Source organism: Kogia breviceps, chromosome 19 (assembly GCF_026419965.1).
Source record: "Kogia breviceps isolate mKogBre1 chromosome 19, mKogBre1 haplotype 1, whole genome shotgun sequence".
NCBI classification, from domain to species: domain Eukaryota; kingdom Metazoa; phylum Chordata; class Mammalia; order Artiodactyla; family Physeteridae; genus Kogia; species Kogia breviceps.
Window position 1 is genome coordinate 22,274,721 of NC_081328.1, and position 27,397 is coordinate 22,302,117.

General features: G+C 61.3%; 2 protein-coding genes across 5 annotated transcripts in view; both read left to right on the forward strand.

The window, feature by feature from the left end:
- The window catches only part of BCAS3 (BCAS3 microtubule associated cell migration factor), a 564,511-nt gene extending 556,397 nt beyond the window's left edge, over positions 1-8,114 (forward strand). For all 4 annotated transcript variants that reach the window (XM_059047562.2, XM_059047561.2, XM_067021769.1 and 1 more), the window contains one exon: positions 7,312-8,114. In XM_059047562.2, coding sequence (XP_058903545.1) covers positions 7,312-7,460 — 149 coding nt within the window. In that variant the 3' untranslated portion in view covers positions 7,461-8,114. The remainder of the gene's footprint in view (positions 1-7,311) is intronic.
- Positions 8,115-15,453: 7,339 nt separating this feature from the next.
- TBX2 (T-box transcription factor 2) lies at positions 15,454-24,691 on the forward strand. Its single transcript, XM_059047576.2, has 7 exons — positions 15,454-15,907; positions 17,020-17,287; positions 18,285-18,431; positions 19,633-19,709; positions 19,820-19,983; positions 20,439-21,073; positions 23,291-24,691. The coding sequence occupies exons 1-7, from the start codon at positions 15,513-15,515 to the stop codon at positions 23,741-23,743; spliced, it is 2,139 nt and encodes a 712-aa protein (XP_058903559.1). The 5' UTR covers positions 15,454-15,512; the 3' UTR covers positions 23,744-24,691.
- Positions 24,692-27,397: the final 2,706 nt, after the last annotated feature.

Below are 27,397 nucleotides of genomic sequence, written 5' to 3' on the forward strand. Positions count from 1 at the left end.
TGCCCTCCTTCCTTCTACAAGTGTGCCTGGGAGGGGAATAAGAACCCCTGCTGGAGGAGAAAGGTGATACCTTCTCAGCCCTACCCCCCAGCCCCCATCCTTCCAAGACCTGGTGTTGGTGGATGAAGAGGATCCCTGGTCTGTTGGCCTCTCTGCAGGCTCTGGAGCCTGAGGGGGGTGCCTGAGGGTGGGATACGGCAGGGCTGAGGGGACAGGAAGAGGGAAGGTGCAGGGGGGCCATGCAGCCTCAGTTCCGGTGTGTCAGGGTGGGAAGAAAATCGAGGCCTCCCTACCGGCTGTCTTCTTTAACTGCTGCCCTTTTAACCTCCTAAAAAGTGCCCTGGGGCTGAGGCTGGCTCCAACCCAGAGTGTGGTCTGTGACAGAGCTGTCAGGGTTTCCAGAAGCCGTCTCAGGCAACTCCATCTCTGTCTCCCTGAAGAGACCCCCCACCTCCCTGAGCCACTCCTGTTCTCTGGAAGAGAGCGCAGTAGTTTCCAGGCCCAGGGCTGGTGTAAGACAAGCAGCCCCTAGCCGTGTCCATCCCCTGTTGGCTTCCGGATCATCTCTTCGGGTTCCAGCACCAGGAAGCTGACAAACCTCCTGAACCCGCAGGATGCAGTCAAGCCCCCCACCTCCTTAGCGCCTCTCTCCAAGCCCCAGCTTGCATAACTGGTCCCAGGCCCTTGTTGGCAGGCCCCTTGCTGACAAAGTCGATTGCTTGAGGCAGACCCCGTTGAGAGCCACTTGCTGAACTTGAAGCAGTCCTGTGGTCCCCTGGTCTCCTCGCTGTATATCCCCTTCAGGGAAGATGCTAAAAATCACTAATCTCCTACTCAGAGGACCTCCTTCCCCACACCCCACTCCCTGACCTCAACCCCCCAGCCAAGCACCCTCATGGCAGAAGGTGATGGAAGCCATTTCTGTTTGCAGACATCCTCTGGGCCAGGCACTGGGCAAGATGGGGTAGTTTGGCTGACTGTTCCGTGCTCTGGGGCCACCCACTCCCTTGGGGTACCACTGAGCCCAACCCAGACAAGGGACTTAACCACAGGCCGTGCTGACGGGGGAGAACTGGGAGGTGGACGCAGGAGGGAAAAATCAATGCACGTCAACAGGGTTGGAAATTTATTTTCCAGCTCGGAAGAGGGTATTTTCAAAGAGGCAAGGAGGGAAATGAAAAGCTGTAAACACATATCTGCCATCTTCCTCTTCAGGCCATTTCTTGATTAAAAAGAAAGACTCTTTCCCAAGATCCAGTGGAGAAGGGAGAGCGCGAACCGGTGGGGGCCTGGATGGCAGAGACTCCTGCTGGGGAGGGAAGATGGAGAGGGACCCCGAGGTCCTGTGGATAATCACAAGCACTAATACAATTGCAGCAATAAGAGTAACTCACATTTGCTGATGGGAAGCTTTAAGCACTTTAGGATGCGCTCTACATGCATTGTTTAATTTAATTCTACAACCGCAGTATGAAAGACACACTGTTACCCTCCTGCGCGGGAGACCGAGGCACGTTGAGTAACTTGCCCCAGGTATCCCAGGGAGCAGGGCCCACAGCCTGTGCTCTTAAACCACTTCCTTCATCTGCCTCCCCAGCCTGGGCCGACTTTGCGCCCCCCGCCCTCCTCAGGCCCTTGAGGCTGAGGGGTAGGGGTGGGGGGCATTCTCCCTCCTCTCTGCTGGAAGTGGGCGGTGGGTGCCACCTAAGACTCCACCCCAAGGTCTAATCCTACTCCCCGCAGGCCGCCTGGGTGGTTAGCTTGGGATGGCGGGGCTGGTGGCGGGGGGGGGGGGTTTGGCTGCAGCCAGGGCCCCATGGACGTGCTCTGCTAATCCCTTTACTCAGCTGCACCATGAGGCTGAGTGTGCAGAGCTGGGCCGGCTGGGGCCTCTGAGCACACCAGAGGGGCCCGGCGGTAAATGCTACTCCTTCTGTGGCAAGGGAAGTGCCAGGGAGGCCTGGGGACCGAACCCCAGGGGTCCCAGGGACCCTCCGCCCCCCCCCACACACACAGAACTGCCCTCACTGACCCCATTAGGTCCCGGAAACAGACCTTCCTCAGCCGATCCTGAGACAGGTTCTCCACAGTGCCCTCACCCACCAGAAGCCAGAGGGCCTTCCCTCGGGGTCTCTGATAGGCCAGCCACCCTCACTGCCATCCGGCCTGGAGGAGGCCTGGAGAAGGTCAAGCCCAAAGAAGCACTTCACTCCTGACCTTCCCCCTGGGGTCTCCTGCCCTCCTGGGCTCCCCCAGCTCCTCCCAAAGCTCACACAGACCCTGTGTCCTCAGCGTTTCACCCCCTCCCCAGGGATCAGGGAACCAAGACCATAGCGCTTAGTAAAGTGACTGTTCCTGTGGAGAGAGACCCGCGCCCAGTCTGTCCCCAAAAGCCCCTGCCTTACCAGGCACTGGACGGCCTCAAGGGAGTGAAGGGTCTGTACCCAGGGGAGAGGACGGTCCCAGGGAGAAGGACCTCCAGGGTGAAGCAGCCTTGGGGACCAGCACTCCAGAGGGGAGGACCAGAGAGAGGGGCTTCTTCCTGCCCTGCCCCGCGTGCCGTCTCCTGTGCCGTGGGAGGTCTCCTTCCTCCCTCATCCTCTGCCTCTCCCCGGGTGCAGCCCTGCCCCGCTCATCGGCAGCCACCCACAGCTCCCAGGACCCGGTCCGCTGCTCATGCCTTTGCAAAGGGACCTCAGTGTCCTGCTGGGAGATGAGGGGCTGGGGTGATGGTGGAGTGAGGGACGGAAGACAGGCTCCCTCATCCTGCATGGCCCAAGATGGGGCAGCCAAGCACCTGCCTCCTCACACGCTCCCTGGATCTCCGTTGGCATACACACCAAGGGAAGCAGGGTCGCTTCTCCCTAACAAGGCCAGCCACCTCTTTGCCCCCTCCTGACACCTTCGAAATTTGCCAGGCTCCATAGAGAGTGAGGGCAACACTCAGTGAGGGCTGAGCTTTCTCTCGGTCCTTTGCTTACTTCATGAGAGCCAAGGCGCCTCCTTTCTGGTTGCTGCTCCTTCCACTGCCCCCCTACCCGCCGTGGCTTACCCATCCTGGCCCAGGGCATAGAGGGGCAGCAGGCCCACTTTCCAAAAAGAGCCAGCAGGGAATGGGTGGACACAGCCAGTGGTGAGCATTGGAGCCGCTCTTAGCAGTTTCTGGAGTTGTCACATCACCGTCCTGGGGCCTGCAGTGGCCCAGTTCTCTCTCGTGGGGGGTCGTGTACCCAGAGCCAATGGCTTCCTGCTCTTGCTTGGTTTTGCTGCCTGCAAGATGGGGAGACCAGCACCCACCTCCCAGGCGCACAAAGGCGCTGGAGAATGTGAGGTCATAATAAGGTTTCCTGTCCGAGTCCAGTCCATTATCTAGGAGCTACTCCTCATCCCCTACCTTGCTTTGAGGCCTGGAGAGCAGCCTCCTTTCGAGCTAGCTTTTTCCCACCGGCCAGAATCCACATACTTCTGCTGAGTGGGGAGGCTGCCAGGGATGCTTGCTTAATCCCCCACCACAGAGCCCCCAGCTCTCTCTCCTGCAGCCCTGGAGGGTTTCTGGTGGGCTTTCCCCACAGGTCCACCTCAGCTGCAAGAGAGCTGTTCAGACCCAGGGGTCTGGGGATTGGGGGAGGAGGGCAGCAGCCAGAAGCTGGGCCACTGAGTCAGAACATCCGGAGGCGTCCCCCAAAACCCGGCCATTCTCTGTCTCCTCTTCCTCTCCCGGCATCGCACTTCCATCTCCGGGACCCCCAAGACTGGTCCCCAGGCCCCTACACATGCATGTCACTGCAGAATTCTGCTGCGAGCCTACCCTCCTCCCAGTGTGACTTCCCCACACCTCCCGATACCCTCTCCTCCTGCTTGCAGAGGTCAGTGTACTTCCCCATCGTTGTCCAGGTCTCTTCCCAAAAGATTCCTCAATGCTTTTCTTTTCACAAGGGAAAAAAAAAGGAAAAAAAAAAAAACCAATGCCAACAGCCCAGCGTCCGTGAGCAACCCAACAGTAACAAAGCATGTGTTCAGGATGGAGGAAGGTAAGGCCACACACTTCCGTTTGCCACTTGCTCTGAGGGCTGGGCGGCTGGGGGACCTGAGGGGCAACCGTGTGTGCACCCCTCCTCCACATCCACATCCGCTTCTGCACACGCTCACTGTCCTGTCCCAGCGAGAAGACAGGGGTTTGACAGAGGCATGTAGGAAAGTGCCCAGGCCCAGCCGGGCCCCTGCTTCTCGTCCTGGCGGTCATGCTGCAGAAGAAGCGCCACATCTCCTCACCACATCATTCACTCATTCACTCACTCATTCATTCGAGAAATGTCTTTTGAGCACCAGCTGTTTTCTAGGCCCTGCGGTTGGCACTAGGGAAAGCAGAGAGAAAGCACAGAACTGGCCCCTGAGAGACCCTCTGCCTGGATGGAAACACGCGTGTGAGCGGGCGGGGCACGGGGTGCTCGAGGGCCCGGGGCAGGAGTCGGTACACAGCGCAGCGGGGCCTGGCCGGCTCTGCCAGGGCAACAGCACAGGCTCGTGCTCGGGCTTAGCTTCGGAGATGAGTAGGTGGCCGAGGGGCCTGGGGAGCCTGGGAAGAGCTTCTCCATCAGAGGGAGTAGGATTAGCACCGGCCCAGAGGCCTAAGGCAGCCTGGAGAGGCTCCCACACTGCCCAAGCCCATTGCTGGGCCCTCAAATCCACTAACAGGTGAGGTTAGTGAGGTCTTGCCCGGGGCGGGTCAGTCACGGAAGGCAGTTTGATAGACCTTATCCTGAGGACCCTTAGGAGTCGATGAAGATTTTTAAGCAGAGGAAAAGCAAGATGAGGTTTGTGCTGTAGACAGAGCACTCCGGCTTTGGGATGCGGTGGCTTGGAGAGGGGGGTCTGGAGGTCACGAGACCAGTAGCGAGCATTGGAAATTATCCAGGCAGGAAGCACAGGCCTAACCCGGCAGTGGCCGTGGGCATGGAGAGGAGGGAAGAGGCCCGGGGAGACGTACGGGACATAAATTCACCAGAGCTCGGTCGCCCTGGGAGATGGGGCCACTTCCCTCACATCCCAGGCCTCACTGGTAAAGAGAAAACACGAGCAGGACAGCTCAGGCTCTACCTGGCCCCCAAGGGCAGCAAATTCATCTTGTAAGTCCCTTTGGCAACCGTCCCTGCACTGTCACAGGATGGGATGACGGGCGTCCGCCCAGACTCGTGGGGTGGGGTCCCTGCGGGCCTGTGCTGAGGGGGTAGAGGGGGTGCCACGCTTGGTCCTGGGCTCCCGGCCCCTCGGCTTCCTCGTTAGTGGGTCTGTGCCGGCGCTGGGCCTCCAGAACGTCGGGCCTGTCTTCCAGCTCCGGAGAGGTGCCAGCCTTCCCCATGCTGGTGGCCTTTTCTGCTCCTTCGTGTGGGGCTTTCTTCCTTGGACCTGGTGCCCAGAGGCTCAGGAAGCCCCTGTTTGTCTTGCTGCGGCCACTGCTCGTCTCTCCTGCCCTCCTGGCCCTGCTGCCAGCGCCCCCTAGTGCTGGGACGGCCTGCACCAGGGCCAGGGCCTCTGAAATCAGAGATCTCCCACAGACTCCTCGGCTTGCTTGCGGGCGGGGACGGGGTGGGGGAGTGGAGGGAGCTTTCTCCATACAGAAATCCCGGGGCCTGTTCTTTACTTTCCTGTCCTGTCCCTCTCTCAGCACAATGGCCTGGACTCCCAAATGAGGGTGAGGCTAGAGGGCGATCCACATCTAGATAACTCTTGACTTATCTCAGGGTTGGGCCCAACGGGGCAGCCAGTGTCTCTTGGAGATCAGGGGCCATCACCAGGCCTGTAGCCTGTGTCCACGGCCCCCATCTGCTGAGGGGTTCTGGCGTCCAGGCACACACACACCCAGCCTGGGCCTGGGCCTCGGGGTGCTGCCTGGTGCAGCCTGAGGGCCCCTCACGCCTCACACAGGGCCAGGAGCCTGCTCTGAAGGAAGGCAGCACAGATTCCCCCAGCCCGTTCCGTGGCCGCCTCTACGGGGTCACCACGGTGCTCTGGGGGTCGCCCGCAGGGAGTGGGGGTCAGTGGTTACTTCCTGGCTGACTGGTGATGGCCAGCCCAGGAGTAAAGGCCATGACCCATTTCCTAACCAAAGCCAGCTGTGCTGCGTGTGTATGGCGGCGGGGAGCCAGGGAGCAGGTGCAGGCCGGAGATAAAAGAGACCAGACAAGTGTAACATTCGAGCACACCTTGCTGTTTCAGATGACTGCATTGAGGTCCTGGGCTTCTGGGGTGGACACGCAAGAACCCCTCAGTCCCGGGCAGGTGTACCTTGGGGAAGGAGAGGTTGCGGGTACCACATCTTGGCTTGGGGCCCAGAGTTTGCCCAGGGATGTGTGTGCCCACATCTCAGAGCCCACTGTGAAGGAAAGGGTATAGGAACTGGCCACTTTCAAAAAGCCAGGAAGTAATTCTCTCTTCCTTGCATTCGGCATGCCAGGAAGTCTGTTCCCAGCCCACCTACCCCAGTACTTGTCTTGGATCAGGAGATGGTGGGGCAGTTGACTTAAGTTGCCCAGAATTGAATGAGATGGAGCCAGTTGCCATATCCAAGATGGTAGCGTGGCTGCGTTGATGGCCGGGGAGGGGGCAGAGGAGGAGATGGGAGCCTCCCTGCCTGCTTCCCAGGTTGACTCTGAGCATAGAAACGTTGGGGGGGCCTCCAGGACACTTGGGAGCCCAGAGGAAGGGAGAAAGGAGGCACTCCAGGCACGTAGGACCCTCTCAAACCTGGCATTCCCTCCTGAAGGGAAACAGGACACTTTCCAGGAAGTGCCACAGATGGACCGGGGCCTGGCCAGCAGGCAGATTGTGTGGGTGAGAATGAGTGAGCAAGTGAGTGGCTAAGCCAGGGTTGAAGCTCCCTGGCAGGGGAGGGGAGGGAGACAGATCAGGTAGGGAAGCGTCGGTCCTTCCCATGTCCTGGCTTCTCCCCTCCTGCCAGACTTGTAGCTCCAGGACAGGAGCCTCTCATGGAGTTGGGGGAGCATGCTGGCTGAGCACATGCCCCACGTATGGCGGCGTGGTCCAGACAAATCATCAGGGCAGCCATACTTCTGGCTAAAGGGGCTCCCACAACGAGGGAGTAACTGGAGCCCGCCAGCCAAGGGGGCTTCGCCCTCCTCTGGGTGAGCCTCGCTGGGACCCGAGCTGCCTCCCGGCCCGTCCTTCCACCCCGCAGAAGGACGTAAGTGGACCCAGGTTGGTGCCTCAAGACAGGCAGCCCGGCCCAGGGGCTACACCCGCCTCCCCACGACTGCACTCTGACTGGGCCTGGCCCGCTCTTCTGTCTTGCAGAACTGCAGCGAGAGGGCAGCATCGAGACTCTGAGTAACAGCTCAGGTTCCACCAGCGGCAGCATCCCGAGAAACTTCGACGGCTACCGATCTCCACTGCCCACCAATGAGAGTCAGCCCCTCAGCCTCTTCCCTACCAGCTTCCCGTAGCTACCAGCAACCTGCTTCTGACTGGCTGGCCCACTCACCTGCTGGAGGGAGGGGAGAAGTCCCCCCTCTGGTCCTGCCCTTCGGACTCTGCTCGTCTTTTACCAACCACCTTCCCCAAGCTTCGTGACAAAAGCCGCCCACCCTCCCCGGATTGAGAAGAGACCCTTCTCCAAAGCGCCTCGGCTCACTATGACCTCTGCCCCCATCAACGGGGCCGTGGCTGAGAGAGACTCTGCAGAAGCTCCGTCCCCTCCTCCGTTTGCACACGATGTCCTGCATTGGACCCGCTTTTGTATTTTCTAACCACACCCTTGGGGGGCCTGGGTGGGGCGAGGGCGGGTGGTCCGGCGGGCACTTCGGCCCTGAGCGACGGCCCCAGCTCCCTCCTGGCTTTGGCACACGCTGCCCAGCTTCCCTTGGCCAACCTCCTTCTGGCGTTGAACTGAGGCCCAGAGTATTAGGGAAGGAGGAAGGAAGAAGAAACCCCCCCTTCCTCTTTTCTTTCCCCTTTGGCTCATGGAAAGGATTTGTCTTTCTTGTCTGTAAGCCCTTTTACCCTGGTCCTGTACTGTTCAGTGAAGGAAACCCTGGTTACTGAGGCCCTGTCAAAAAGTGCACGTCTTGTTCAATAAATCACGCTGCAGTGGGTGTCCATCCCTGCGTTGCTGGGGTCAGGGTCCTCTCCGAGCGCTGAGCAGAGTCCTGTGCGCCTGACCGTGTGTCCCTGCCCCACACGTGCGGCCGAGGGGGAGTCAGGGAGTGGGGAGGAAGGAGAATGAGGATGTTTACTCTTGAATTGGGGTAGCGTCTGACTTAAATCCATGCCCTGCCCTTCTTGCCTGTTAGCAGAGCCACTGAGTTCTGGGGGCACCCCAGGTCCAGACCCTCCCTGGCTGTGGCAGTCAGGGCTGGACAGGTCCTCGGCATGTGCTTCTGGGCTGCGGTGGGAAGCAGAGCCTGAGGAAGACTCCGGCCTCACCTTTGGGACAGGCTCCCTGTCATTACCTCTCTTCAAACACAGAAGGTGACGGGTGGTCAGGTGAAGGTGGGTCTCCCAGGAAACCTGGCTGGAACCTTGGATGACAAGTTCGTGATGTGATTCCCCTCCCACCTCCCAATTCTGGACCTAAAGTGAATGGCAGGAAGGAGACAGGCGCAAGGGAGTGAAAAGGGAATGTATTGAGCAAGAAGAAGACGAATGCTAGCCCCAGTCCCGCCTTCCCTGAGACCCCGGAGAGGCCTGGGAGGATTGAAGGAAACCCACTGATCCAGGTGTGGTTTGGGGTGAAGTTTAATGTAACAGCCACAGAGGAGTTGAGTTCACAAACAAGCAGGCCTTCCCATCCAGCCGTCCAGCCAGAGCGGGGGAGCTCCAGGGCCCCCGCCCTCTTTGCACGCACCCCATCCAACCCTGGCGCCTGAGGAGAGATTAAATCTTTAGTGCCCTCCACCCGACCAGTTGGGCATGCTAGTAGAAGGGGGACCTGAATCACACTCGGCTCTGAAGGCTGAGTAGATGGCCCTGCATAGGGTGGCTGAAGGCAGTCCCTCCTGCCTGGGAACCTGCGGGGTGAGGAATCACATGCCAGAGTGAGGCATGCTGGGAAGGGAAGGAGGCCTGGGCCCAGTCGGGGCTGCGGGAAGAGCAGCAGCTTTTCCCGTTCCAGCCGAACTGGAGACACTGATGCGCCTGGCATACCCCCCACCCCAGCCAGAGCAGTGTTTCAGTCAAAAGGGGACAGGGAGGGAGGGAGGGAGGGGCGTGCCACCAGACTGCCTATGCACACTGGCCATGGCCTGGCTCCTTGGAGATGGGTCCAGAGCTCAAGGAAGGGTCAGGCCCTCTGAACCCACCTTAGGGCACGTGGATGGGGCAAAGATGGACAGCCAGGAGCTCTCTCCAACCACGCAGGGGACCGGCTGGCAGCTTAGAGCCAGGAGTCCTCCCTGGCTCAGCCCTTTCCCTCCAGGGGGTGCAAAACAGCTGTGGCCTCCTTCAGTCAGGGAAAGCAGTGGGTGTAGGGCTGGACTTGCCGGCTGAGCTTGCAGGACAATCTGGTTATTCATCTGCTTACAGCTAGGGCAACTCTTTGAGTATGTGGGGGAAGGGGGAGGATAAGAGAGGCCAGATAAGCTGGCCCCATGGCGGCTGCCACTGGAGCTGGGGTTATCAGAGAGGCCTTGGGTCTGGCCCCCGGCTAATTGGAGAGGTTATAGACCCTGCCACAGCCTGTAATCAGCTGGAAGTGAGACTGGGCCCCAGGGTGGGGGGCTTTACTGCCCACTGGCCCAGGAGCAGCCAGCCTCCTGTCCTCTAGAGATAACACCTCACCCCGAGCAGCCCCAGCAGACCCCCATGATGGCATTACCCTAGGAGGCCGTCGGAACATGCATCTAACTGTGGCCTGACCAGGTGACCTTGAGGAAGCCATGTGACCTCCCTGATTCTTAGAGCACTACCTGCTCAACAGGCAAATCACTATGGACTTTCTCTCAGCTTGATGGAGGAAAAAAATACCTTCATGGTTTGTGAGGAGGCTGATGGGAGCTGGGGTGGCAGTTCAGGGAGGGAGGGCACTGTCTGGGATTGATTGGAGAAATGGCCCAGTGGTCCCAAGGTAAATTCAGGTGCACTGAGCTCTGTCAAACACTAGTGTCGGCTCCTCTGGAAGCAAGCAGAGGCCAGAGCAGGCAGCTGCCAGTCTAAGATTGGAAATGGTTTCCCACTGCTGAGTTTTCTGATTTTCACAGATCAGGGAATTTCTAAACTAGAAGGCACCCAAAAGAGCACTATTTGGTTCTCATTTTGCAGATGAGAAGCCTGAGCCTGGAAGAAGCCTTGCCCAAGGTTAGGAAGTCACACAGCTAATCTGCTGACCCCTGTCTGCTCCACGCTGCCTCACATGCCCAGGCCAGTTCCCTTAGAGGAACTGCATTCTGCACCGACCTCCCTGTCCTGGGCCCGCACACAGTCCAAGACTCTGAGGCCACTCACCCCCATTCCCTACTCCTAAGAGCATCCAGCCCTGGCCCCTGGCTAGCTTTGAAGCTGCTCCTTTGTCCCCGTGTAATTGAGAAGGCAGCCCCCTCCTGCAGACCTAGAGCTGGAAACTCTAGGGGCAGAAGGGAAGAGCATCTTGTACCGTCTTGTATTCAAAGCCAGAGCCCAGCCTGAGGGTGGGGCCTGCAGGAGCAGGTGTAGCTAGTGGGACAGCAATGACATCACCAGTTTCGAAGGAGTGGCCTTGCTGTTTCTTAAGGTCTTTGGGTCCCATCCCAGCTCTGCCACCGGTAGCTGTGTGGCCTCGGGTAAATTACTGCACCTCTGGGCTCATCTGTAAAGTAGGGGGAGGGGAGCACACCTCCCTTGTTGCGGAGAAGAGCAACAAGGTCCAAGCAGGCAAAGAGGAAGCTGCAGGTCAAAAAAGTAAAAGATTGGTTGGAGGCCCAGAGGCTGACCGGAGGCCAGGCAGCTCTTTGGCGGGGAGAGGGAGGGCAGGTGAGGCGACGCTGGAGCCCGGATTGTCAAGAACTACCCCCGAAGCTGCTCCAGGGAATCATGGCCCCCGCTCCAGGCAAAAGCGTTTCTGCGAAAACTAATCAAGAGCCTGGTGAGCGTGCGCAGGCCAGCCCCGCCCCTCTCTCGCAGGTGGGCTGGTCCTAGGGGGGTCCTTTTTGTGCTCTGCCCCCTCTCTCAAGCCACACAGCAGCGTGCCCTGTTCACCCTGCCATGATCCCAGGCACCCGCACCCTCGATCTCACACCCGTGCTCGTCCACGCACTGGCAGGTTCACAGATGTGCCCCTCACTTTTACCGACTCCTGCGTCCCAAGCGGACTGCTGCGAACCGAACACCTCGACCCCAGAGAATAGAATAGTCTGGAGCTCTCAGGGTTATGGAATCCCCAAAACTCTGGGGAAGCTGTCCAAAGTCCAGCGGGGATAAGTCTTGGGTTGCGGGGCCCTATGACCTTGCTTGCCCTCAGGTGCAGAGCGACGACCCCTTTCAAGGGCCAGGGCTGTCCCGCGCCAGAGCCGCCAGCCTGGGCCTTGCTTTCGCGTCAGCCTGGAAGACTGGGGACTGGGCCGCAGAGGCTGAGCTGCCCAGGCACCTCCCGGGACGTAATCGGAAGAAGTGGCCCCGCCGCCTGTCCCGGCCCAAGGCCTGGGCCACAACACAGCCGGGAAGAGGTCGCACCTCCCGCTCTCCCCGAGCCCCCCACCCCATCCCAGCCTCTTGGCCCGACCCTGCGCGGGGTAATTGGGTCGGGAGGGAGGCGACGGACGGGCGGCGACTCCAGAGAGACTGCGAGCCCGTCAGCCGCAATTTGTCTAAGTGGACGGGACAGGCCGGGCCGCTGCGGGCCGGGGTCATCGAGGCCGCGGCCCCCACCCCAGCCAGACCCGGGACCGCGGGGGAGCCGGGCCGGCCACTAAACGGGGCTGGCTGGCGCCAAGGCTCCGGGAGGCGCAGGTCCGGCCGGGAAGCCGGGGATGGGGAGCAACTCTGTCTCTTCCCCCCTCCCCTTCTTCCTACACACACAAGCCAAGACGAGGATGGATGCGCCCAGTGGCACCTCCACTACTGGTCACCGGCATAGGGCCATACACGGCACCCGAGCTTAGCCCGGTTACACTCATAAACCACCGCGCACTCAGTACCAGTCTCACGCCAGCGCCCCGCTACCCGGACGCACGTCCCCTCTGCCACAGGACCATACACCCCAAGCCATCACTCCACGTAGGAGCACGCAGATCCACGCCCAGTCACACAGACCAAGACACCGGGCGGGGACCAATCCCGGGAAGGTCCCAGCACTGGCCCTTGACCCCGCGAAAGGTTACGGGGCCAAGGACGGACGGCAGTCCGGCCGGGCTCGGGACCACGGCCACACCCGGCCCAGGCCGCCCCCGCCCGATTTCCGGGTTGCGGGAAGCACAGAGCTTATTGAGCGCGTGCAACGGGCCGGAGGCCCGAGGCCCGCGCCCGCCCGGCCCCTGGACGGCCTGGGAGAGGGAGGGGCGGCTGAGCGCGCGTCCCCCGCCTGTCTGCGGGGCCCGGCCGATGCGAAGTGACAGGGGCCGGAGCTTTGCTGTGGAGCCTCGGCCGCCTGGCGCCAGCCGCCCCCGCCCGTGCCCTCCCCCTCCAGCCCCGGGCGGCTCGCGAGGCGCCCCCCAGGGCCTCTTAAAGAGACACGCACTCTCAGCCCCGGGGACCCCCCAGAGGCGCCTGTTCCCAGGAAGAGGAGGGTGAGACCCGGGGCGGGAGGGAGGGGCCGAGCGGGAGATGGGCGCCGCACGGCGCAGCACCGGGGCCTCCTGGGCCTCCCCTTCGCGGGTTTTCGTTGAGCCAAGGATATTCCTCACTGGAGAGTTTGGCTGGAGGTGTTGGGGGTAGGGGGAAAGGGGGATGGAAATTCAGAATATTAAGAGCGTTTGTAGCGACCTCGGGTTGGTTGCGGGACGACGGGGCAGGGCAGACGATGGGGTCCGGGCCGGGAAAGAGCCTGTGGCCGCCGGAGGGGAGGTTCGTGGCCCAGTGCTTGTGGCCAGGTGGGGCTGTGGTCCCCCAATGCAGCCACTGCATCGTCGCCGCGGGGTTTCTTGGGCGAACAACCCGTACCAGCGTGTTTCAGACTGCCTGGGCCGTGGACCCCGGACCAGCTACAGACCTTCTCCAGGAAAATGTCCAAATTGCACACACTTAGGTGTACTACACGCCATTATTGCAAGTTCGAAAGTACGTGTACACACACGACTTTGCGAGTGCATGCACGGATTCCCAGGCCTGTGCCCGGATTCCTGGCTCCGGAACGCTGCCCTGGCTATTATCTGGTCACCTCACCAACTGCGCAAACCTGTCCACACACATCCATCCCTAGGGGCAACATCTCGCCTAAGACGGAGCCGGCAGGACTTCGCCTGTGCAAAGCTGCAACGGATCCTGCCCCGGCTGCATAGACTGCGCAGCGCGGAGTCGAAGATTCGTTCTGGACAGAGAGGAGGCACTAAGAGAGGAGCGACCCAGTAGAGAGTGAGGTCGTGAAGAAAAACCCTTTGGGGGCGGCGCCCTGTTGCACGCTGGGTAGGGGGTAGCGAGATCTCCGGGGTCGGCTCAGAAAAGTAGAAAAAAAGTTCGGGGAAGTCAGACCGCTCCGGCCGGTCCCCAACCCGCACCGCCGGGGTGATCAGATTTTACATGGCAGGTCTGCGTGTGCAGCGACAGGATTCCCTGCGACTGGTGTGCGCAGCGGATGGGACACTGTTGGATGTGGGCTGTATGCGCCCACAACGCCGGCGCAAACCCGCTCCGGCAGAACTCACCCGCCTTTGCACTGGTTGTGCGGGCAGGAGTGTCACCCGTGTCTAGTGCGTGGTCCGTGTTGCCTTCAGAACGCGACCTCCAGGAATCAGTGTCAGGCCTGAGACTGATTCAAGGCAGGTGTGTAGCCGCTTCACTGGGCGCACGCCTTAAGTTCGGCTCCCGCTGCGCACAGAAGGCACCACCACAGTGGGCGCGAAACACACACACACACACACACACACACACACACACACGCACACACAAAGGGCGGGAGGCAATACTGGTGCTGCCTGAGAACGACTGCGGCAGGCGGGGGTAGGAAGGGGTGTGTGGAGGCTTAACCGCAGGTGCGCACAGACGCTCAGACCCCCACAATCGTTACCCGGCATTACTGAACCTGGGAGATGTGAGCTTTCGAGAGCTGGAAACAAATTCTAGGAAAGTGGAGGAGAGAGGATGCCGGTGTTTAGAATGAGGGATACTTGTGTCTTTGGTACCGGATGCGGCGAAAATTCGTTGGGTCGCGGGTCAAGAACCTGGGGGCTGGATCCGCCCGCGCCTTGCCGCCCTGTGCTCGGCGGAAGGTGCACTCACACCTTCCCAGCCCCGAGGACCCGCTCTCTCGGCAGTGGGAGAGCTCTGCTTAGGTCGGGGACGCAGGCGGATACTGAGCTGAGTCCAGGGCTTTCCCGGAACTCCCGGTTCCTCCTGAGGCTTCCTGTGAGGGGAGGCGCGGGCTAAGGGGTCCCCGCGTTTCCCGAGTGAAAGGCCGCGTCCCGCTCCCGCCCACGCCGGCCCCTCCAGGGCTCTGCCACGGCTCCACTCACCGGCTCCCGCCACCTGGGTTCCGCTCCGGGACCTCGGCAGCCAGCGCCTCCCGACTCGCCCGCCCACCGGCCTCTCTTTCCAGCACCCGCAGCCTCCCTCCGGAGCGCAGGGGCCCGGGCGGCGCCACGGCCGGGAGCGGGGTCGGAGGCCAAGCTGGGGCGCGGGCCAGAGCTGCCGGGCCGCCGGGCGCGGGAGAAGGAGGGCGCCCCCTCTCCTCTCTGGGCCGTGTCAATGCTTTGCACTTGGGGCGGCCTGCGGCTGGGGGTCTTTCCCAAGGGCCCTGGGACCCGGGCGCCCCCCGCCTCAGGCCCTTTCGGTAGGTCGGGTTGGCCCGCCGCGCTTTCCTGTCCGGGCGCAGGCAACCGCGGGCGCGGGCGGCGGGGTGGGGGCCGGGGCAGGGGGAGGGGTCTCGGGGCTCGCTGGCCCGTCATTGGTTAATATTTTATTCTGTTGACATGTTTTCTTACTGCTGAGGCTTCCGACACCTTCTCCCCGGCCCCCCCTCCCGGCCGGAGCTTGGCCGGAGCTGTCAAAACCCCGCCCCCGGAGACCCACAATTGGTCCAAAAAGCGTAAAATCAGCAATCAAGGGGGGCCTGGCTCGTTAGCGCAGGGGATCCGAGCAGGGCAGGACATGTGAGATAGTCACAGTTTTCCAGAGATCACGACAAGATCTAACCAGTCGCGCGTGGTCCCCGGCGCCGGAGCGGGCCAGCCCAGCCCAGCCCCGCGCAGAGCCCCCGCCGCCCCCGCGCCCAGAGCCCCGCGTCCCTCGCCGTGCGCCGGACGGGGAACCGGGAGGAGCTGCCACCGCGCTTGCCACCCGGGTCGCCCTTCCTCCGCGCGCGCCGCCGCCCGGGCCGGGGGTCCGAGCCGCGCGCCCCCGGCCCCGGCCCCCGGGCGCCTGGGCCGGATGTCCCGATGAGAGAACCGGCGCTGGCGGCCAGCGCCATGGCTTACCACCCGTTTCACGCGCCACGGCCGGCCGACTTCCCCATGTCCGCCTTCCTGGCGGCGGCGCAGCCCTCCTTCTTCCCGGCACTCGCACTGCCGCCCGGCGCTCTGGCCAAGCCTCTGCCCGACCCCGGCTTGGCGGGGGCGGCGGCGGCGGCGGCGGCTGCGGCGGCGGCGGCCGAGGCGGGGCTGCACGTCTCGGCACTCGGCCCGCATCCGCCCGCTGCGCATCTGCGCTCGCTTAAGAGCCTGGAGCCTGAGGACGAGGTGGAGGACGACCCCAAGGTGACGCTGGAGGCCAAGGAGCTGTGGGACCAGTTCCACAAGCTGGGCACCGAGATGGTCATCACCAAGTCCGGGAGGTAGGGCGGCCGGCTGGCCGGAGGGAGCGCGGGTGGGCGGGAGGGGCACCCGACAGCACCCACCAGCGCCGAGCCCGCCGCTCGCGGCTCCCTGCTCGCTCTGGCCCCCGCACGCTTAGACAACCAAGTTAGCTTTTCTTATTTGGCAGCGAACGAATTTTTTAAAACCAAAGCATCGAAATCTCCCAAATGAAAACGAAAATATGCTCCTGCAAAATAGCCCCAATCGTTATGAGTCCCAAAGCCGAGGAGGCCTCGCGGCTCGGCCCTGGCGGGTCTCCAGCCGTCTCGGCTGCAACTCCTCAGCCCCGCGGCCTCGCTCTCCTGCCTCCGAGTTTGGCTCGGTGCTCCGGGCAGATGCAGCGTCTCCCGCACTCTCCTCCGACCCTGGAGCCCAGAATGAGACTCGCACCCTGCTAGGCCCAGGCTGGCCCACTGGTTTCCGCCGGTCGCTGCGTTCTCGGCAGCGAGCTCCGAGCCGGCCCAGCTGCAGCCTGACCCGGCCTGGAGTCTTGTCCGCGCCAAGGAGCGAGGACCTCCAGACGCTCACGCCGCCCTAGGCCTTAAGGCCGGAAGAAAACTACAATCCCCAAACACTCAAGCCTTTGACTCAGATACGGACAATCCAGGCCTCAGGCTCACCCTCTTCCCCCGAACTTCAGGGTCAGGGTCCTTGTTCGGCGCTGTAACCCAGTTCCTTCCCCAAACAAACAACATCTGAATTTATTTCTGAGAGCTTCGGTCCCAAGTGGATAATATCCCTGAACGGATTTCAGGGAGAGTCAAGAGAAGCGGGTGTGTTTATAAAGGCCCTGGATTTCTTTCTTGAAATCTCGGCTTTCATCTAAGATGAAGGAGAAAGAGGGTCACTAGATCTGAGCATAGGGCCGATGGGAAGCCTTATAATAGGAGAGGGTCTTGACAGGCAGAAATGGGGTCTCCCAGGAATAACAACCGCAGGTGGTGTCTCCCAGGCAGTATTAAGGGGGAGAGCAGCGACAACAGCGGAACACAGGTGGGGAAGCTCCAGGCAATGGTGGGGGGGGGAGGAGGAGGGGTCCTCCGACAGAGAGCCGGGTCCCATGACGTCTCCATCTTTCCCTTTGTCGCAGGAGGATGTTTCCTCCCTTCAAGGTGCGAGTCAGCGGCCTGGACAAGAAGGCCAAATATATCCTGCTGATGGACATCGTGGCCGCTGATGATTGTCGGTATAAATTCCATAACTCGCGCTGGATGGTGGCGGGCAAGGCCGACCCAGAGATGCCCAAACGGATGTACATCCACCCGGACAGCCCAGCCACGGGAGAGCAGTGGATGGCCAAGCCGGTGGCCTTCCATAAGCTGAAGCTGACCAACAACATCTCCGACAAGCACGGCTTCGTGAGTGCAGGGCGGATGTGCAGATGGGGGTCGGAGACTGAGCACCGAGCACTGCAGGGGGTGGGGGGAGGAGAAGAGACCGCGGGATTCCCCAGAGGGGAGCGCTTGCCGAACCTGCAGGGTGCCCCTGCCCAGGTCACTGCCCTGTGGCCTATGCTGGCTGGGCCTGAGCCCGGAGGGCTCTGCTCTGCAAGCCTGGAGAATGGCGGGGTTGGGGGCCGCTAAGCTCCAGGCTGCTCACAGCCTCAGCTCTCGTCAGGCCTTCCAAAGCCCCTCCTAGGGTCCAGCGGGAGGCAGGTGTGGCCGGAACTGGGTCGTGCAGCCGCTGGTCTTTAGGTTCTGAGCTTGGAAGCCCTGCCCAGGACCTCAGCTTGTCCTCACCCTTCCCGGTGGACAAGACTCGGGTTCCCATCCCTCTCCCCAAACGAGGAGATTTAAAAGTTAAAACAGCGCCCTCCATACCTTTTCTGAGACTCCTTTCCCTCCCCCTACAGGCAGATTGCCCGACCAGGAGGAGGGAGTTTGGGGTTCTCACCGTTTCTGCCCGAGCCAGGGCCCCAGCGAATGGGAGGGGGGAGTTCATGGGGCAGAAGGGACTCCCTGTCCGGACGTAGGGCAGTCGGTGAGCCCTCGAAGGTCCCAATCTTCTCTCCGTGGTGTTACTAGGGGCTTAGCAGTGAACCCAGGAAGAGAGGTTAAGAGCGGCATTGTAGGGGGTTTTATTTTGTTTTATTTCTGTTTTCAACTGGGGTAAAATTTTTTTTAATGGAGAGAGAAACTGTGATGAAGAAAATTGAGAGAAAAAGGAAAAAGTAATACAGGAGCGAAAAGAAGCGGAGAAGACAGGAGAAAACGGGGAAGGGTGGGGGTTGGAATGGGGAAGGCAAAACCCTGAGAGAGATAGAGATGGAAAGAGGTCGGGTCCCCAGAGAACAGAAATGCTCGGGTCACAGGCTGGTGGGGGGGGGCTGTCGACTGACCCGCGCCCTCCCCGCAGACCATCCTGAACTCCATGCACAAGTACCAACCGCGCTTCCACATCGTGCGAGCCAACGATATCCTGAAGCTGCCCTACAGCACCTTCCGTACCTACGTGTTCCCCGAGACCGACTTCATCGCGGTCACTGCCTACCAGAACGACAAGGTGCGTGGGACCCGCGGCGGGCCCAGCTCCTGCACCGACGCCCTCCCCCACGTGCAGGCTCCAGCCCTCCACTCACACCCGCCCGCAGCCCCCCGCGCCCTCACAGCCCACTCCCGAGCACCAAGCCTGATGTCTGTAAGCGCAGCAGCCACCGAAATCCCCCAGGCTCTCTTGCAAGCCCGAGACACGTAGCCACGGGCTCCCCCGGGCGCACGAGCAGCTGGGTGCTCGTTGGGGTGGGGATATTTACTTAGCAATTAGCAGAGACTCCAGGCCGTGCTGACATTTTTACATTTTATTCGTTTATTTCTTGGCTCAGGGATGGGAATTTAAATGAAAAGAGGGCGCCGGAGGCAATCTGCCCAGGCGTTCCTGCTGCTAGGAACCCAACGCTAGGAACAGGGAGCCCAGTTTTCACTCTCCTAGGGGAGCCAGAGGGCGGGACAGGTGACAGCCCCCACCCCGCCATCCCTCTCTGGATCAGTCCAGGCCCGGGACCCCTTGGGAGGTGCTTGGAGACTTTTCCTTCAAGTGAAAGGGCCTTTTCTGCTTGCTGCCTTTCTACACCCTCTCTCTAGAGAAGCAAAGCACCACCCCACTAGGCCTGTGCCCGTGTGCACGACTCTCGGGTGAACGACAGTGTCTGAGTGTCCTGCCGGTCGTTTTTTCTGTCCTGTGAACCAATGTGTCTGTCCCACGCGGATATGCGTGCACCATTTGGAGTGCCTTAGATTCGTGTGGAGGCGTGTGAATTCTTTTGGTTTCCTGAGCACTTGTTTTGCCCGTGTGTACTTGTATGTGCGCGGCCCGTGAGTGTGCTTGACTTTGTGCGTGTCTGCTGACCTGCGTGTGCTCTGCTGTCTGCGCCCTGCTCAGGTTCCGGGTTAGTTTAACTTGAGTGGCCTCGTGGGCCTGTGTGCATGCTTGGACGGATTTCGACTCTGGACGCAGAGCTTTGGGCTTGTGTGTGCAAGTTGAGGGTATACGCCTCGAATAAAGTTTTTGGAGGTCGCTTTCCTCGAGGCCCGCCCGCCGGCCTCACCTTGCCTTGTGGCTTGGAGCTTCCTATCCCAGGTGGGCGGGTACTAAGCGTGCACACCCCGGGCTCTCCTCTGGGCGGGCAGCCGCTGACCTCCGGGTGCCCCAGGCCAGGCTGGAAGAGCTGCATCCTGACCTGGCGCCGCCCCCTCGGTCCCCGCAGATCACGCAGCTTAAGATCGACAACAACCCGTTTGCCAAGGGCTTCCGGGACACCGGGAATGGCCGGCGGGAGAAAAGGTGAGGGTGTACGGGACCGGCCTGCGGCGGTGCCTGGGGGAACAGAACGTGGAAGGGGGCGGTGGGGGTGCTGCGCTGCGCTCCGACCCGCTCCGTCCGCTTATCCCCAGGAAGCAGCTAACGCTGCCGTCGTTGCGCTTGTACGAGGAGCACTGCAAGCCAGAGCGCGACGGTGCCGAGTCGGACGCCTCGTCCTGCGACCCTCCCCCCGCGCGGGAACCGCCACCCTCCCCGGGGACAGAGCCAAGTCCCCTGCGCCTGCACCGGACTAGAGGTGCGGATCTGGCGGGGAAGAGAAGGGGACGGGGAAGAGAAGGGGAGGGTGTCCACCGGGCGCCAGGTGACTCTGTGCTCAACATCTGGCTAACTTAAGGCCTGGGAGAAGCGTCAGCAGTGAGCCTGGGAAGCCTCTAACCCAGGACTCTCCTGTGAGGGCGGTCCCAGGTGGCCCGCAGATCCTGCTGGGCTCCGAGTTAGGGCCCTGGCGCTGGGTGACTCTGGGGCAGTAAGGTTTGCTCTACCGGGTTCACTTTCTCCCACTGCACATAAGGGGTCTTAGATGAGGTGACCTACAACTGCCCCTAGCCTGACGAGCATCTAGAAGCTCCTCCGACTTGGCCTCCCCGAGAGCAGGCTTTCGCACGTCTCTCCGGCCCGGCGCCGACACCTGGAGAGGCTTCGCGCCTGTCTCTCCCGGGCCGTAACCCCGCGCGTCCTCTCTCCCCGCAGCCGAGGAGAAGTCGTGCGCCGCGGACAGTGACCCAGAGCCCGAGAGGCTGAGCGAGGAGCGCGCGGGGCAGGCGCTAGGCCGCAGCCCGGCCCTGGACGGCGGCAGCCCCCCTCGCCTGACCGAACCCGAGCGCGCCCGGGAGCGGCGCAGCCCCGAGAGGGCCAAGGAGCCGGCCGAGAGCGGCGGGGACGGCCTCTTTGGCCTGCGGAGCCTAGAGAAGGAGCGCGCCGAAGCCCGGCGGAAGGACGAGGGGCGCAAGGAGGCCGGCGAGGGCAAGGAGCCCGCCCTGGCGCCGCTGGTGGTGCAGACAGACAGTGCGTCCCCCCTGGGCGCCGGACACCTGCCGGGCCTGGCTTTCTCCGGCCACCTGCACGGGCAGCAGTTCTTCGGGCCTCTGGGGGCCGGCCAGCCGCTGTTTCTGCACCCGGGACAGTTCGCCATGGGCCCGGGCGCCTTCTCCGCCATGGGCATGGGCCACCTACTGGCCTCGGTGGCAGGCGGCGGCAGTGGAGGAGGCGGCGGGCCAGGGACAGCCACCGGGCTGGACGCAGGCGGGCTGGGTCCCGCGGCCGGCGCAGCAAGCACCGCCGGGCCCTTCCCGTTCCACCTCTCCCAGCACATGCTGGCATCTCAGGTAAGGCCTGTGAGCTGGTGGCAGCACGGTGGAGGGAGGAGGGCTGAGGTCGGCAGAGGAGGCAGTCATAGGGCTTGAGGATGCCATAGGCGCTCCAGTGCTTCCAGCCGGCAAGGACTCCCTCCTGGGGAGACCCAGTGGACCCTCTGGAACACACCTAGGTTCAGGGAGACTAGGACTGTAGGTCCGGGGTCTGCAAGGGCACTGCTTCTGACTCCTGTGTGACCTTGGGCAAGTCCCTGACCCTCTCTGGGCCTATTTCCTTCCCTATAACCCTAGCATAGAGTGGCACCCATTAGACTCTTTCTGCTCTGGCAGACTGGGGCTGCCCCGGGCTTTTGTAAGTCCACTTGCCTGGCCTGCCTCAGGACATTTTTCTTGGGAACAAAGATCCCTGGCTCACTGTCAGTCGCTGAAAGGCTAAGGTGGCTGGACAAAAGGAGTAGGAAAATTTGAAATATGTTCTGGATAATCGACCACCCAAATGACCCACCTCCCAGATGTCTCTGGCCCCTTTCAGACCCTCCAGGAAGTCCTCTGACCTGACAAAGGACTGGGTTCTCCCTTCCCCCACACCGAGTTTCCCAACTCTCCCAGCCACATGTCTCAGAGATGAGGGGCTCGGTTCCCCAGGCCCAAGTTGAAATTCTGAGCTCCCAGGGGAAAGTTTATGAAACTGTGGCCAGCAGCAAAATAAGAAGATCTGATGGGGAGAGCGGCCTCTTTGGTTGCTTGGGTGGAATATTCCCTGTGGAAAGATTTGGAATCTCTACATTCATTTTCCTCCCTCTGAGGTTTCTGGCAAATTGAACCCGTGAGATCTTATCTTAAGGGAAGGAAAATAGGAGTTCAGATCTGAGAAGGCTCCTTTGGTTCAGAAGCAAATATTTTTGAAGTGGAGGAGGGGATTCTGAAATGAGTTTTAAATAGAGCTCAGCGTCAGGGGTGTGTGGAGTGAGTGTCTGAGGCACTAACCTCACCTATCTGGGGATCTGAGCTGGCAAGGAAGCCTCCAGAAAATGGAGTTCAGGGCCTGGAGGTTTAATCTGCACCCTTGAGTCGGTGTGTATGTGATGCCTCCTCCTCAGACAAATTCTGGTGATAAGCATGAGAGGTCACAGGGAAGTCAGGGCTTCTAGACACAGCCTGGTCAACAGGTGCAAGGCCAGGGCAAGAGTACGCAGCACTCAGGAGGCATCATTTGGTGTACTGCTAGTGGTTAAGTTCTCAAGCCAGGATAGCTCACCTCTGGCCATCAGGAGGAGCCAAAACCTGGGAGATCTGAAGCCTCCCTCCTTCCTCTGAGACACCATGTTTGAATGCTCGGTAGGGCTTGACCTTCTCAGGAAGGATATTTTCTCATTCCTGACTAAGCTACTTCTCTTCCTTCTCCCTGCCTGAGCCAGGCCTGAGGCTCCCCGGAAGCCCAGCCCAGTCAGCTCCTGCCCTCCTCCCCATACCCACATACTCTGTGGAGTGAACATTATCTCAAAGGTCAGATAATCCAAAAGTCGGGCCTCAGGGACTCAGGCAGTGTTTGTCCAGGGTTTCCCAGCTACTGTGCTTTCCACAGGCAAAGACTTTGCATTCCTTCCTCAGCTGCCACTTAGGTGCCGCCAGGAGTTCTTTGTATTCAGGCCAGTTTCTAAACTGGTTGGCATCTGTATCCTTCTCCTGGTCCAGGCAGGAGACCCCTGAGCAGGTAGGCAGGCAGAGGAAGAATTTACAAAGACCCCAGGCTCCCGCCCCGCCCCTCGCCTGGGCCTCCCCAGCCCTGCGGGGCACCTGGGGATAGAAAGGTTGGGGAGGACACTGTTCTAAGTGAGCAGAACCTCCCTCCCAACACAGCCAAAGATGCCTACTGGCCACCTGGCCCTGTGCCAGCCCTGTTTCCTCCCTCAAGGCCCATGCTAGTTCAGCTGCCTGTAATGGCCTTCCCATACTCCGATCGTAATACCTGGCACAGAGCTTGATGGCGCCAGGTCTGTGCGTCATAACCAGAAGTGAGCTCCCCTTCTAACTGGGTTTGGCCATAGGCATACCGGCTCATGCCTACCTGTGCTTTTTTGGGATTACAGTCATGTGAGCTCTGGTCTCAGATTCCTAAAAACTGTAGGGCAAGGATTCCCAGTTGTAGCACCACCCCCAGAGCCCAGATCACCTGCAGAAACACCTGAGGCAGGATGCCTAACCCTTGTCTTGTTCTGTTTCTTCCAGGGAATTCCAATGCCCACTTTCGGAGGCCTCTTCCCCTACCCCTACACTTACATGGCTGCTGCCGCCGCAGCGGCCTCCGCTTTGCCAGCCACTAGTGCTGCGGCCGCTGCCGCCGCTGCCGCAGGCTCCCTGTCCCGGAGTCCCTTTCTGGGCAGTGCCCGGCCCCGCCTGCGCTTCAGCCCCTACCAGATCCCAGTCACCGTCCCACCTAGCACTAGCCTCCTCACTACTGGGCTGGCGGCCGAGGGCTCCAAGGCTGCAGGCGGCAACAGCCGGGAGCCCAGCCCGCCGCCCGAGCTGGCTCTCCGCAAAGCGGGGGCCCCGCCCCGCGGGGCCCTGTCGCCCAGCGGCTCAGCCAAAGAGGCAGCCAGTGAACTGCAGAGCATCCAGAGGCTGGTGAGTGGGCTGGAGAGCCAGCGAGCCCTCTCCCCCGGCAGGGAGTCGCCCAAGTGAGGGGCTGCTCAGCTGCTCCGCTGCCGCGCAGGCCTCCTGAGCTGCCTGCCCCTGCTGCTTGGGACATGTACAGCACAGAATGGGTATTTATTTAAATAAAGGAGAAAAAGCGGGCTGCAGCAGCTGGAATGAAGCCCCGATCAGCCAGCCAGGGCCTGGGACACTTCCCTGGGCTTCAGAAGGAATCCAGCTGCCAGGAACGCAGTCGCTTTGGAGCCACTGGATTTGGTCCAAGCCCGCTCCCGTGTCAAGGTGTCATCGGCGGGGCCCTCACCGGGTCCTCCAGCGCTGTGGGGAGGCCTCGTCCCTGGCCCAGCCAGAGGCTGGCTCTTCGGGAGCCAGAAGGTGCAGGCATCAGGCGGGGGAGCCCTAGAACCCCTAGCCTCGGGCTGGGACCGCTTGAGAATCTGGGGTGAGGGGTGCTGGGGTCAGTGAAGATTCAAGTCAGTGTAGACTTGAGCTGAGAGGAACCTGTTCTTTTAGTCCTTCCACCTCTTCACCCAGACAGGCGCCCCTCCCACCCCTGGGTCTGCAGGGGGAGTGGCACTTCTGCGTTGAGTCCCTAGGGGGAAAAAAAAGATATTTATGAAATAAATGGTAATTTGTGTAAATAAGCTTTAAGGTTCCCAGAATATGCAAATTGGTATTAATTTATTCAAAGGTGTACATTGCTGTGTACATAATATTTAGAGATTAACTCATAGCCTTTAATTTTTTTTTTCATTTTACATGAGCATCTATATTGTACAGGGCTTGGGGGGGTCCTTGGCTGCGGGAGAGGGCCCCGATCCCTGGAGGAGTTCCCACCCCGCCAGCCCCTCGGCCCCTGCGCCCGGGCTTTGCTCTTCCGGCCCGCGGGCTCCACCTCAGGTTTTCACTTTTCGCTCTGGAGCGAGACGAAACGACAAAAACTCGAGAAAACAATAAAACGCTACAATGCGAAGTGAACGGCGCAGTGCGCTCTGTGGGTCGCGCGGGGCAGGGGCGCCGCAAGCGCGTCAGGCGGGACTGGAGGCGGGGACCGAAGGTTGGGCGCCCCGGGCTCGGCGGCAGCTGCTCCCCGGGGGCGGCTGCAAGGCTGGGGCAGCGAGCTGAGCCGCGAGGACGGCCGGCGCCGGCGCGGGCTGCGGGCTGGGCCGGGAGGCGCCGAGCCGCCGCGAGCCCCCGCGCTCCCAGCGCGTCCGCGTCCCAGGCCGGGGGCCGGGCTCCCTCTGCTGGCCGCGAGCCTCTGTCCGCCTCTCCCGCCGCTCCGGGCCTGGCCTCCCGCTCCCAGGCCGGGGCACCACAGTGCGACTGCACTCCCTTTCAGAGCCTCTGGGTAGGTGGGGCTGATAAGATGGGTGCTCCCTGCTCCCTCTTTCCCTTCGGAGGAGGGCTTTGGCCATGGTCCCCCATATACCACGGACCCTAGAATCCTTTTCCATCTCTCTGTCTCCTGAACCTCGAAAAGAAACGTTCTCTCCGTATCAGGGTTGTTGACTAGAGTGGCAAAGTCTAGCCTGAAAGTTCTCCCGTGGAAATCATGTAAATCCCTCTTGGGGGTGTGGGAAGTGAGGGTCACTAGGCTCTTTCTTTTCCTGCCTCACTTTCCCCTTGTATAATAATGGGTTCAGATGGTGGTCTCTCAGGGAGCCCCACTGTGTCTGTCTCCATTAGGCCTCTTTCCCCGTGGCCCACGTCTGCAAGGACAGCCGCCTCCTAACCCCTATCCCATGAGGGCGGCATCTTCTCTCTTCTTCACCGAGCCAACAGGTGTCACCAGCCCCAAATCCTAGCAGTGGAAGGGATGGAATACGGGCGGTCACTGTTTCAAACCCAGTTCCTTCCTCATTAATCCTTGGAGATCCATAATACCCTGGCCCAGCAGGCTGCTCAACTTGGGTACTTTGGGGGACGAGAGACTCTGGCTTCCTGTTCACCAGGGCCATCAAGGATGGTGAGATGGCGGAAGGGTGAAGGCGGAGGTGGAATTGGCCTCCAAGCTCCCGGGACACCTTCTTGGGCCGACACATTTGCAAGGAAGAGAATCATGTTTGCCTCTTCCAGGGAGGGAGCTGGCCACAGGTCACGCTGAATTCGGCGAGGTGCTCAGCCAGTGAACCAGTAGGAGGGCCAGAACACTGTCCCAGTCTCAGAGGGTGGGCTCCGGCTTCCGTGCCTCCGACCTTCCGGCGTGCAGGACAGCGAGGCGGGCACTTCAGGAACAAGGTGGGGCAGAAAGGCCCTTTTCTCAGCTCAAATAAAATCCTCTGTGGACAGTGTGTTTATTCGAAGTCTCTTCGGGCTAAAAACGCCTCTAAAATTCGAAGAGGGGCGCGTAGCTTTCTTCCGGTTTCTCACTGTCAGCCCGTCTAGGAAGAAATGGGAAGAGGCTGCAGAGCGAGCTGCTGACACCAGGGCGCAGCACCGACCCGGAGCCGCGGGCGGGCCCGCGGGCAGATGGGAAACCGGAGGAGGGTCGCTGTCAAAGCCGGGCCGAGCGGCCAGTTTGCGGCCGCGTTCTCACCGCGTGGTGGCTCCAGCGCCCCGGCTGGGGTGGAGTGATACTCCAGCCTGGGCCCCGAGCGCAGCTTGGAGAGTCGTCCCCCCTTCCGCCTTGACCCCCAACCGCACAGTCCCCTCCCTGAGTCGCCCTCGCGCCTCTGCGCTGGGTCCCAGCTGCGAGCTTGAGTTCGGCTGCGGGAACCGCGCGGTCGAGTCCCAGACAAAGGCCAGGCCGCTCCCTGGCCCAATTAAGCCACCCGCCTCCCAGTTTTCATTGTTCCCGGGGTCGCCAATTAGCCCAGGCGCCCCGCGTCCCGCCGCTCCGGTGTCCCAAGGCCTCCTTAACCCTTCAGGGCCTGGCACCAGGCGCCCTAGACGGCAGAATCCCCAGCGGACGAGTGTGTAGGGCTTGCTGACCTGGTGTGTCGCCGCGAGGCCCTGCGCGTTGTGACTGCGGGGTGTGAGAGGGAATGTACGTGTCGGCGTGGGATTGTGAGTGTGATTCACAGGGGAGCTTGAAGGCTAGGGGTGTAGGTGTTGGGGGCTCCGTGGGACCCCTAGCGGCTGGGCAGAGAGAAGTGCGAGACCTAGGGGACCTCGTTTCCTCTTCTGCCAATCCGAGTCTCCCGAGCCCTCAAGTCATCCCCCTACCCCTACCCCTACCCTCACTCCCGCCAACCCAACCCCCAAAAATGCTGCCGTAGAAAATCTTGAGCATCAGTGGCCCCGCCCTGTCCTCCCCAAGGGCCCAGAACTGGGACCCGCCTCCGCAGCTTACCGCGAATGCCCACACAGGCCACCCCTTGCAGACAGAGGGGCGCGTTCAGCTTGGTGCTCCCCATGACACCTACAGGTGAAAGCCCCAGCTGCAGGTCCCTCCCCGCCCGCCCCCCCCAACCCCCGTTTCCCGGGTATAGGACGGTTTAAGGGACAGAGTCTCGATGAAACCGAGGTTTAAACTCTGAGCCTGCCTTCCTCACTGCTTTGGGAAGTACCCCAAATCCAATCCCACTCTGTCCTCTCCTTCGTCGTCCTGGACCCCAAAGTCCGTAGCACCAGCCGGGCATTCAAGGTCCGTCGAGGGGCCAAGGGCTCCGTGCTCTAGGGCCTGGGCAGCAGAGGGGAAACCTGTGAGCGCCCGGGGTAAGGGGCAAAGGTTAAGGAGCCTGA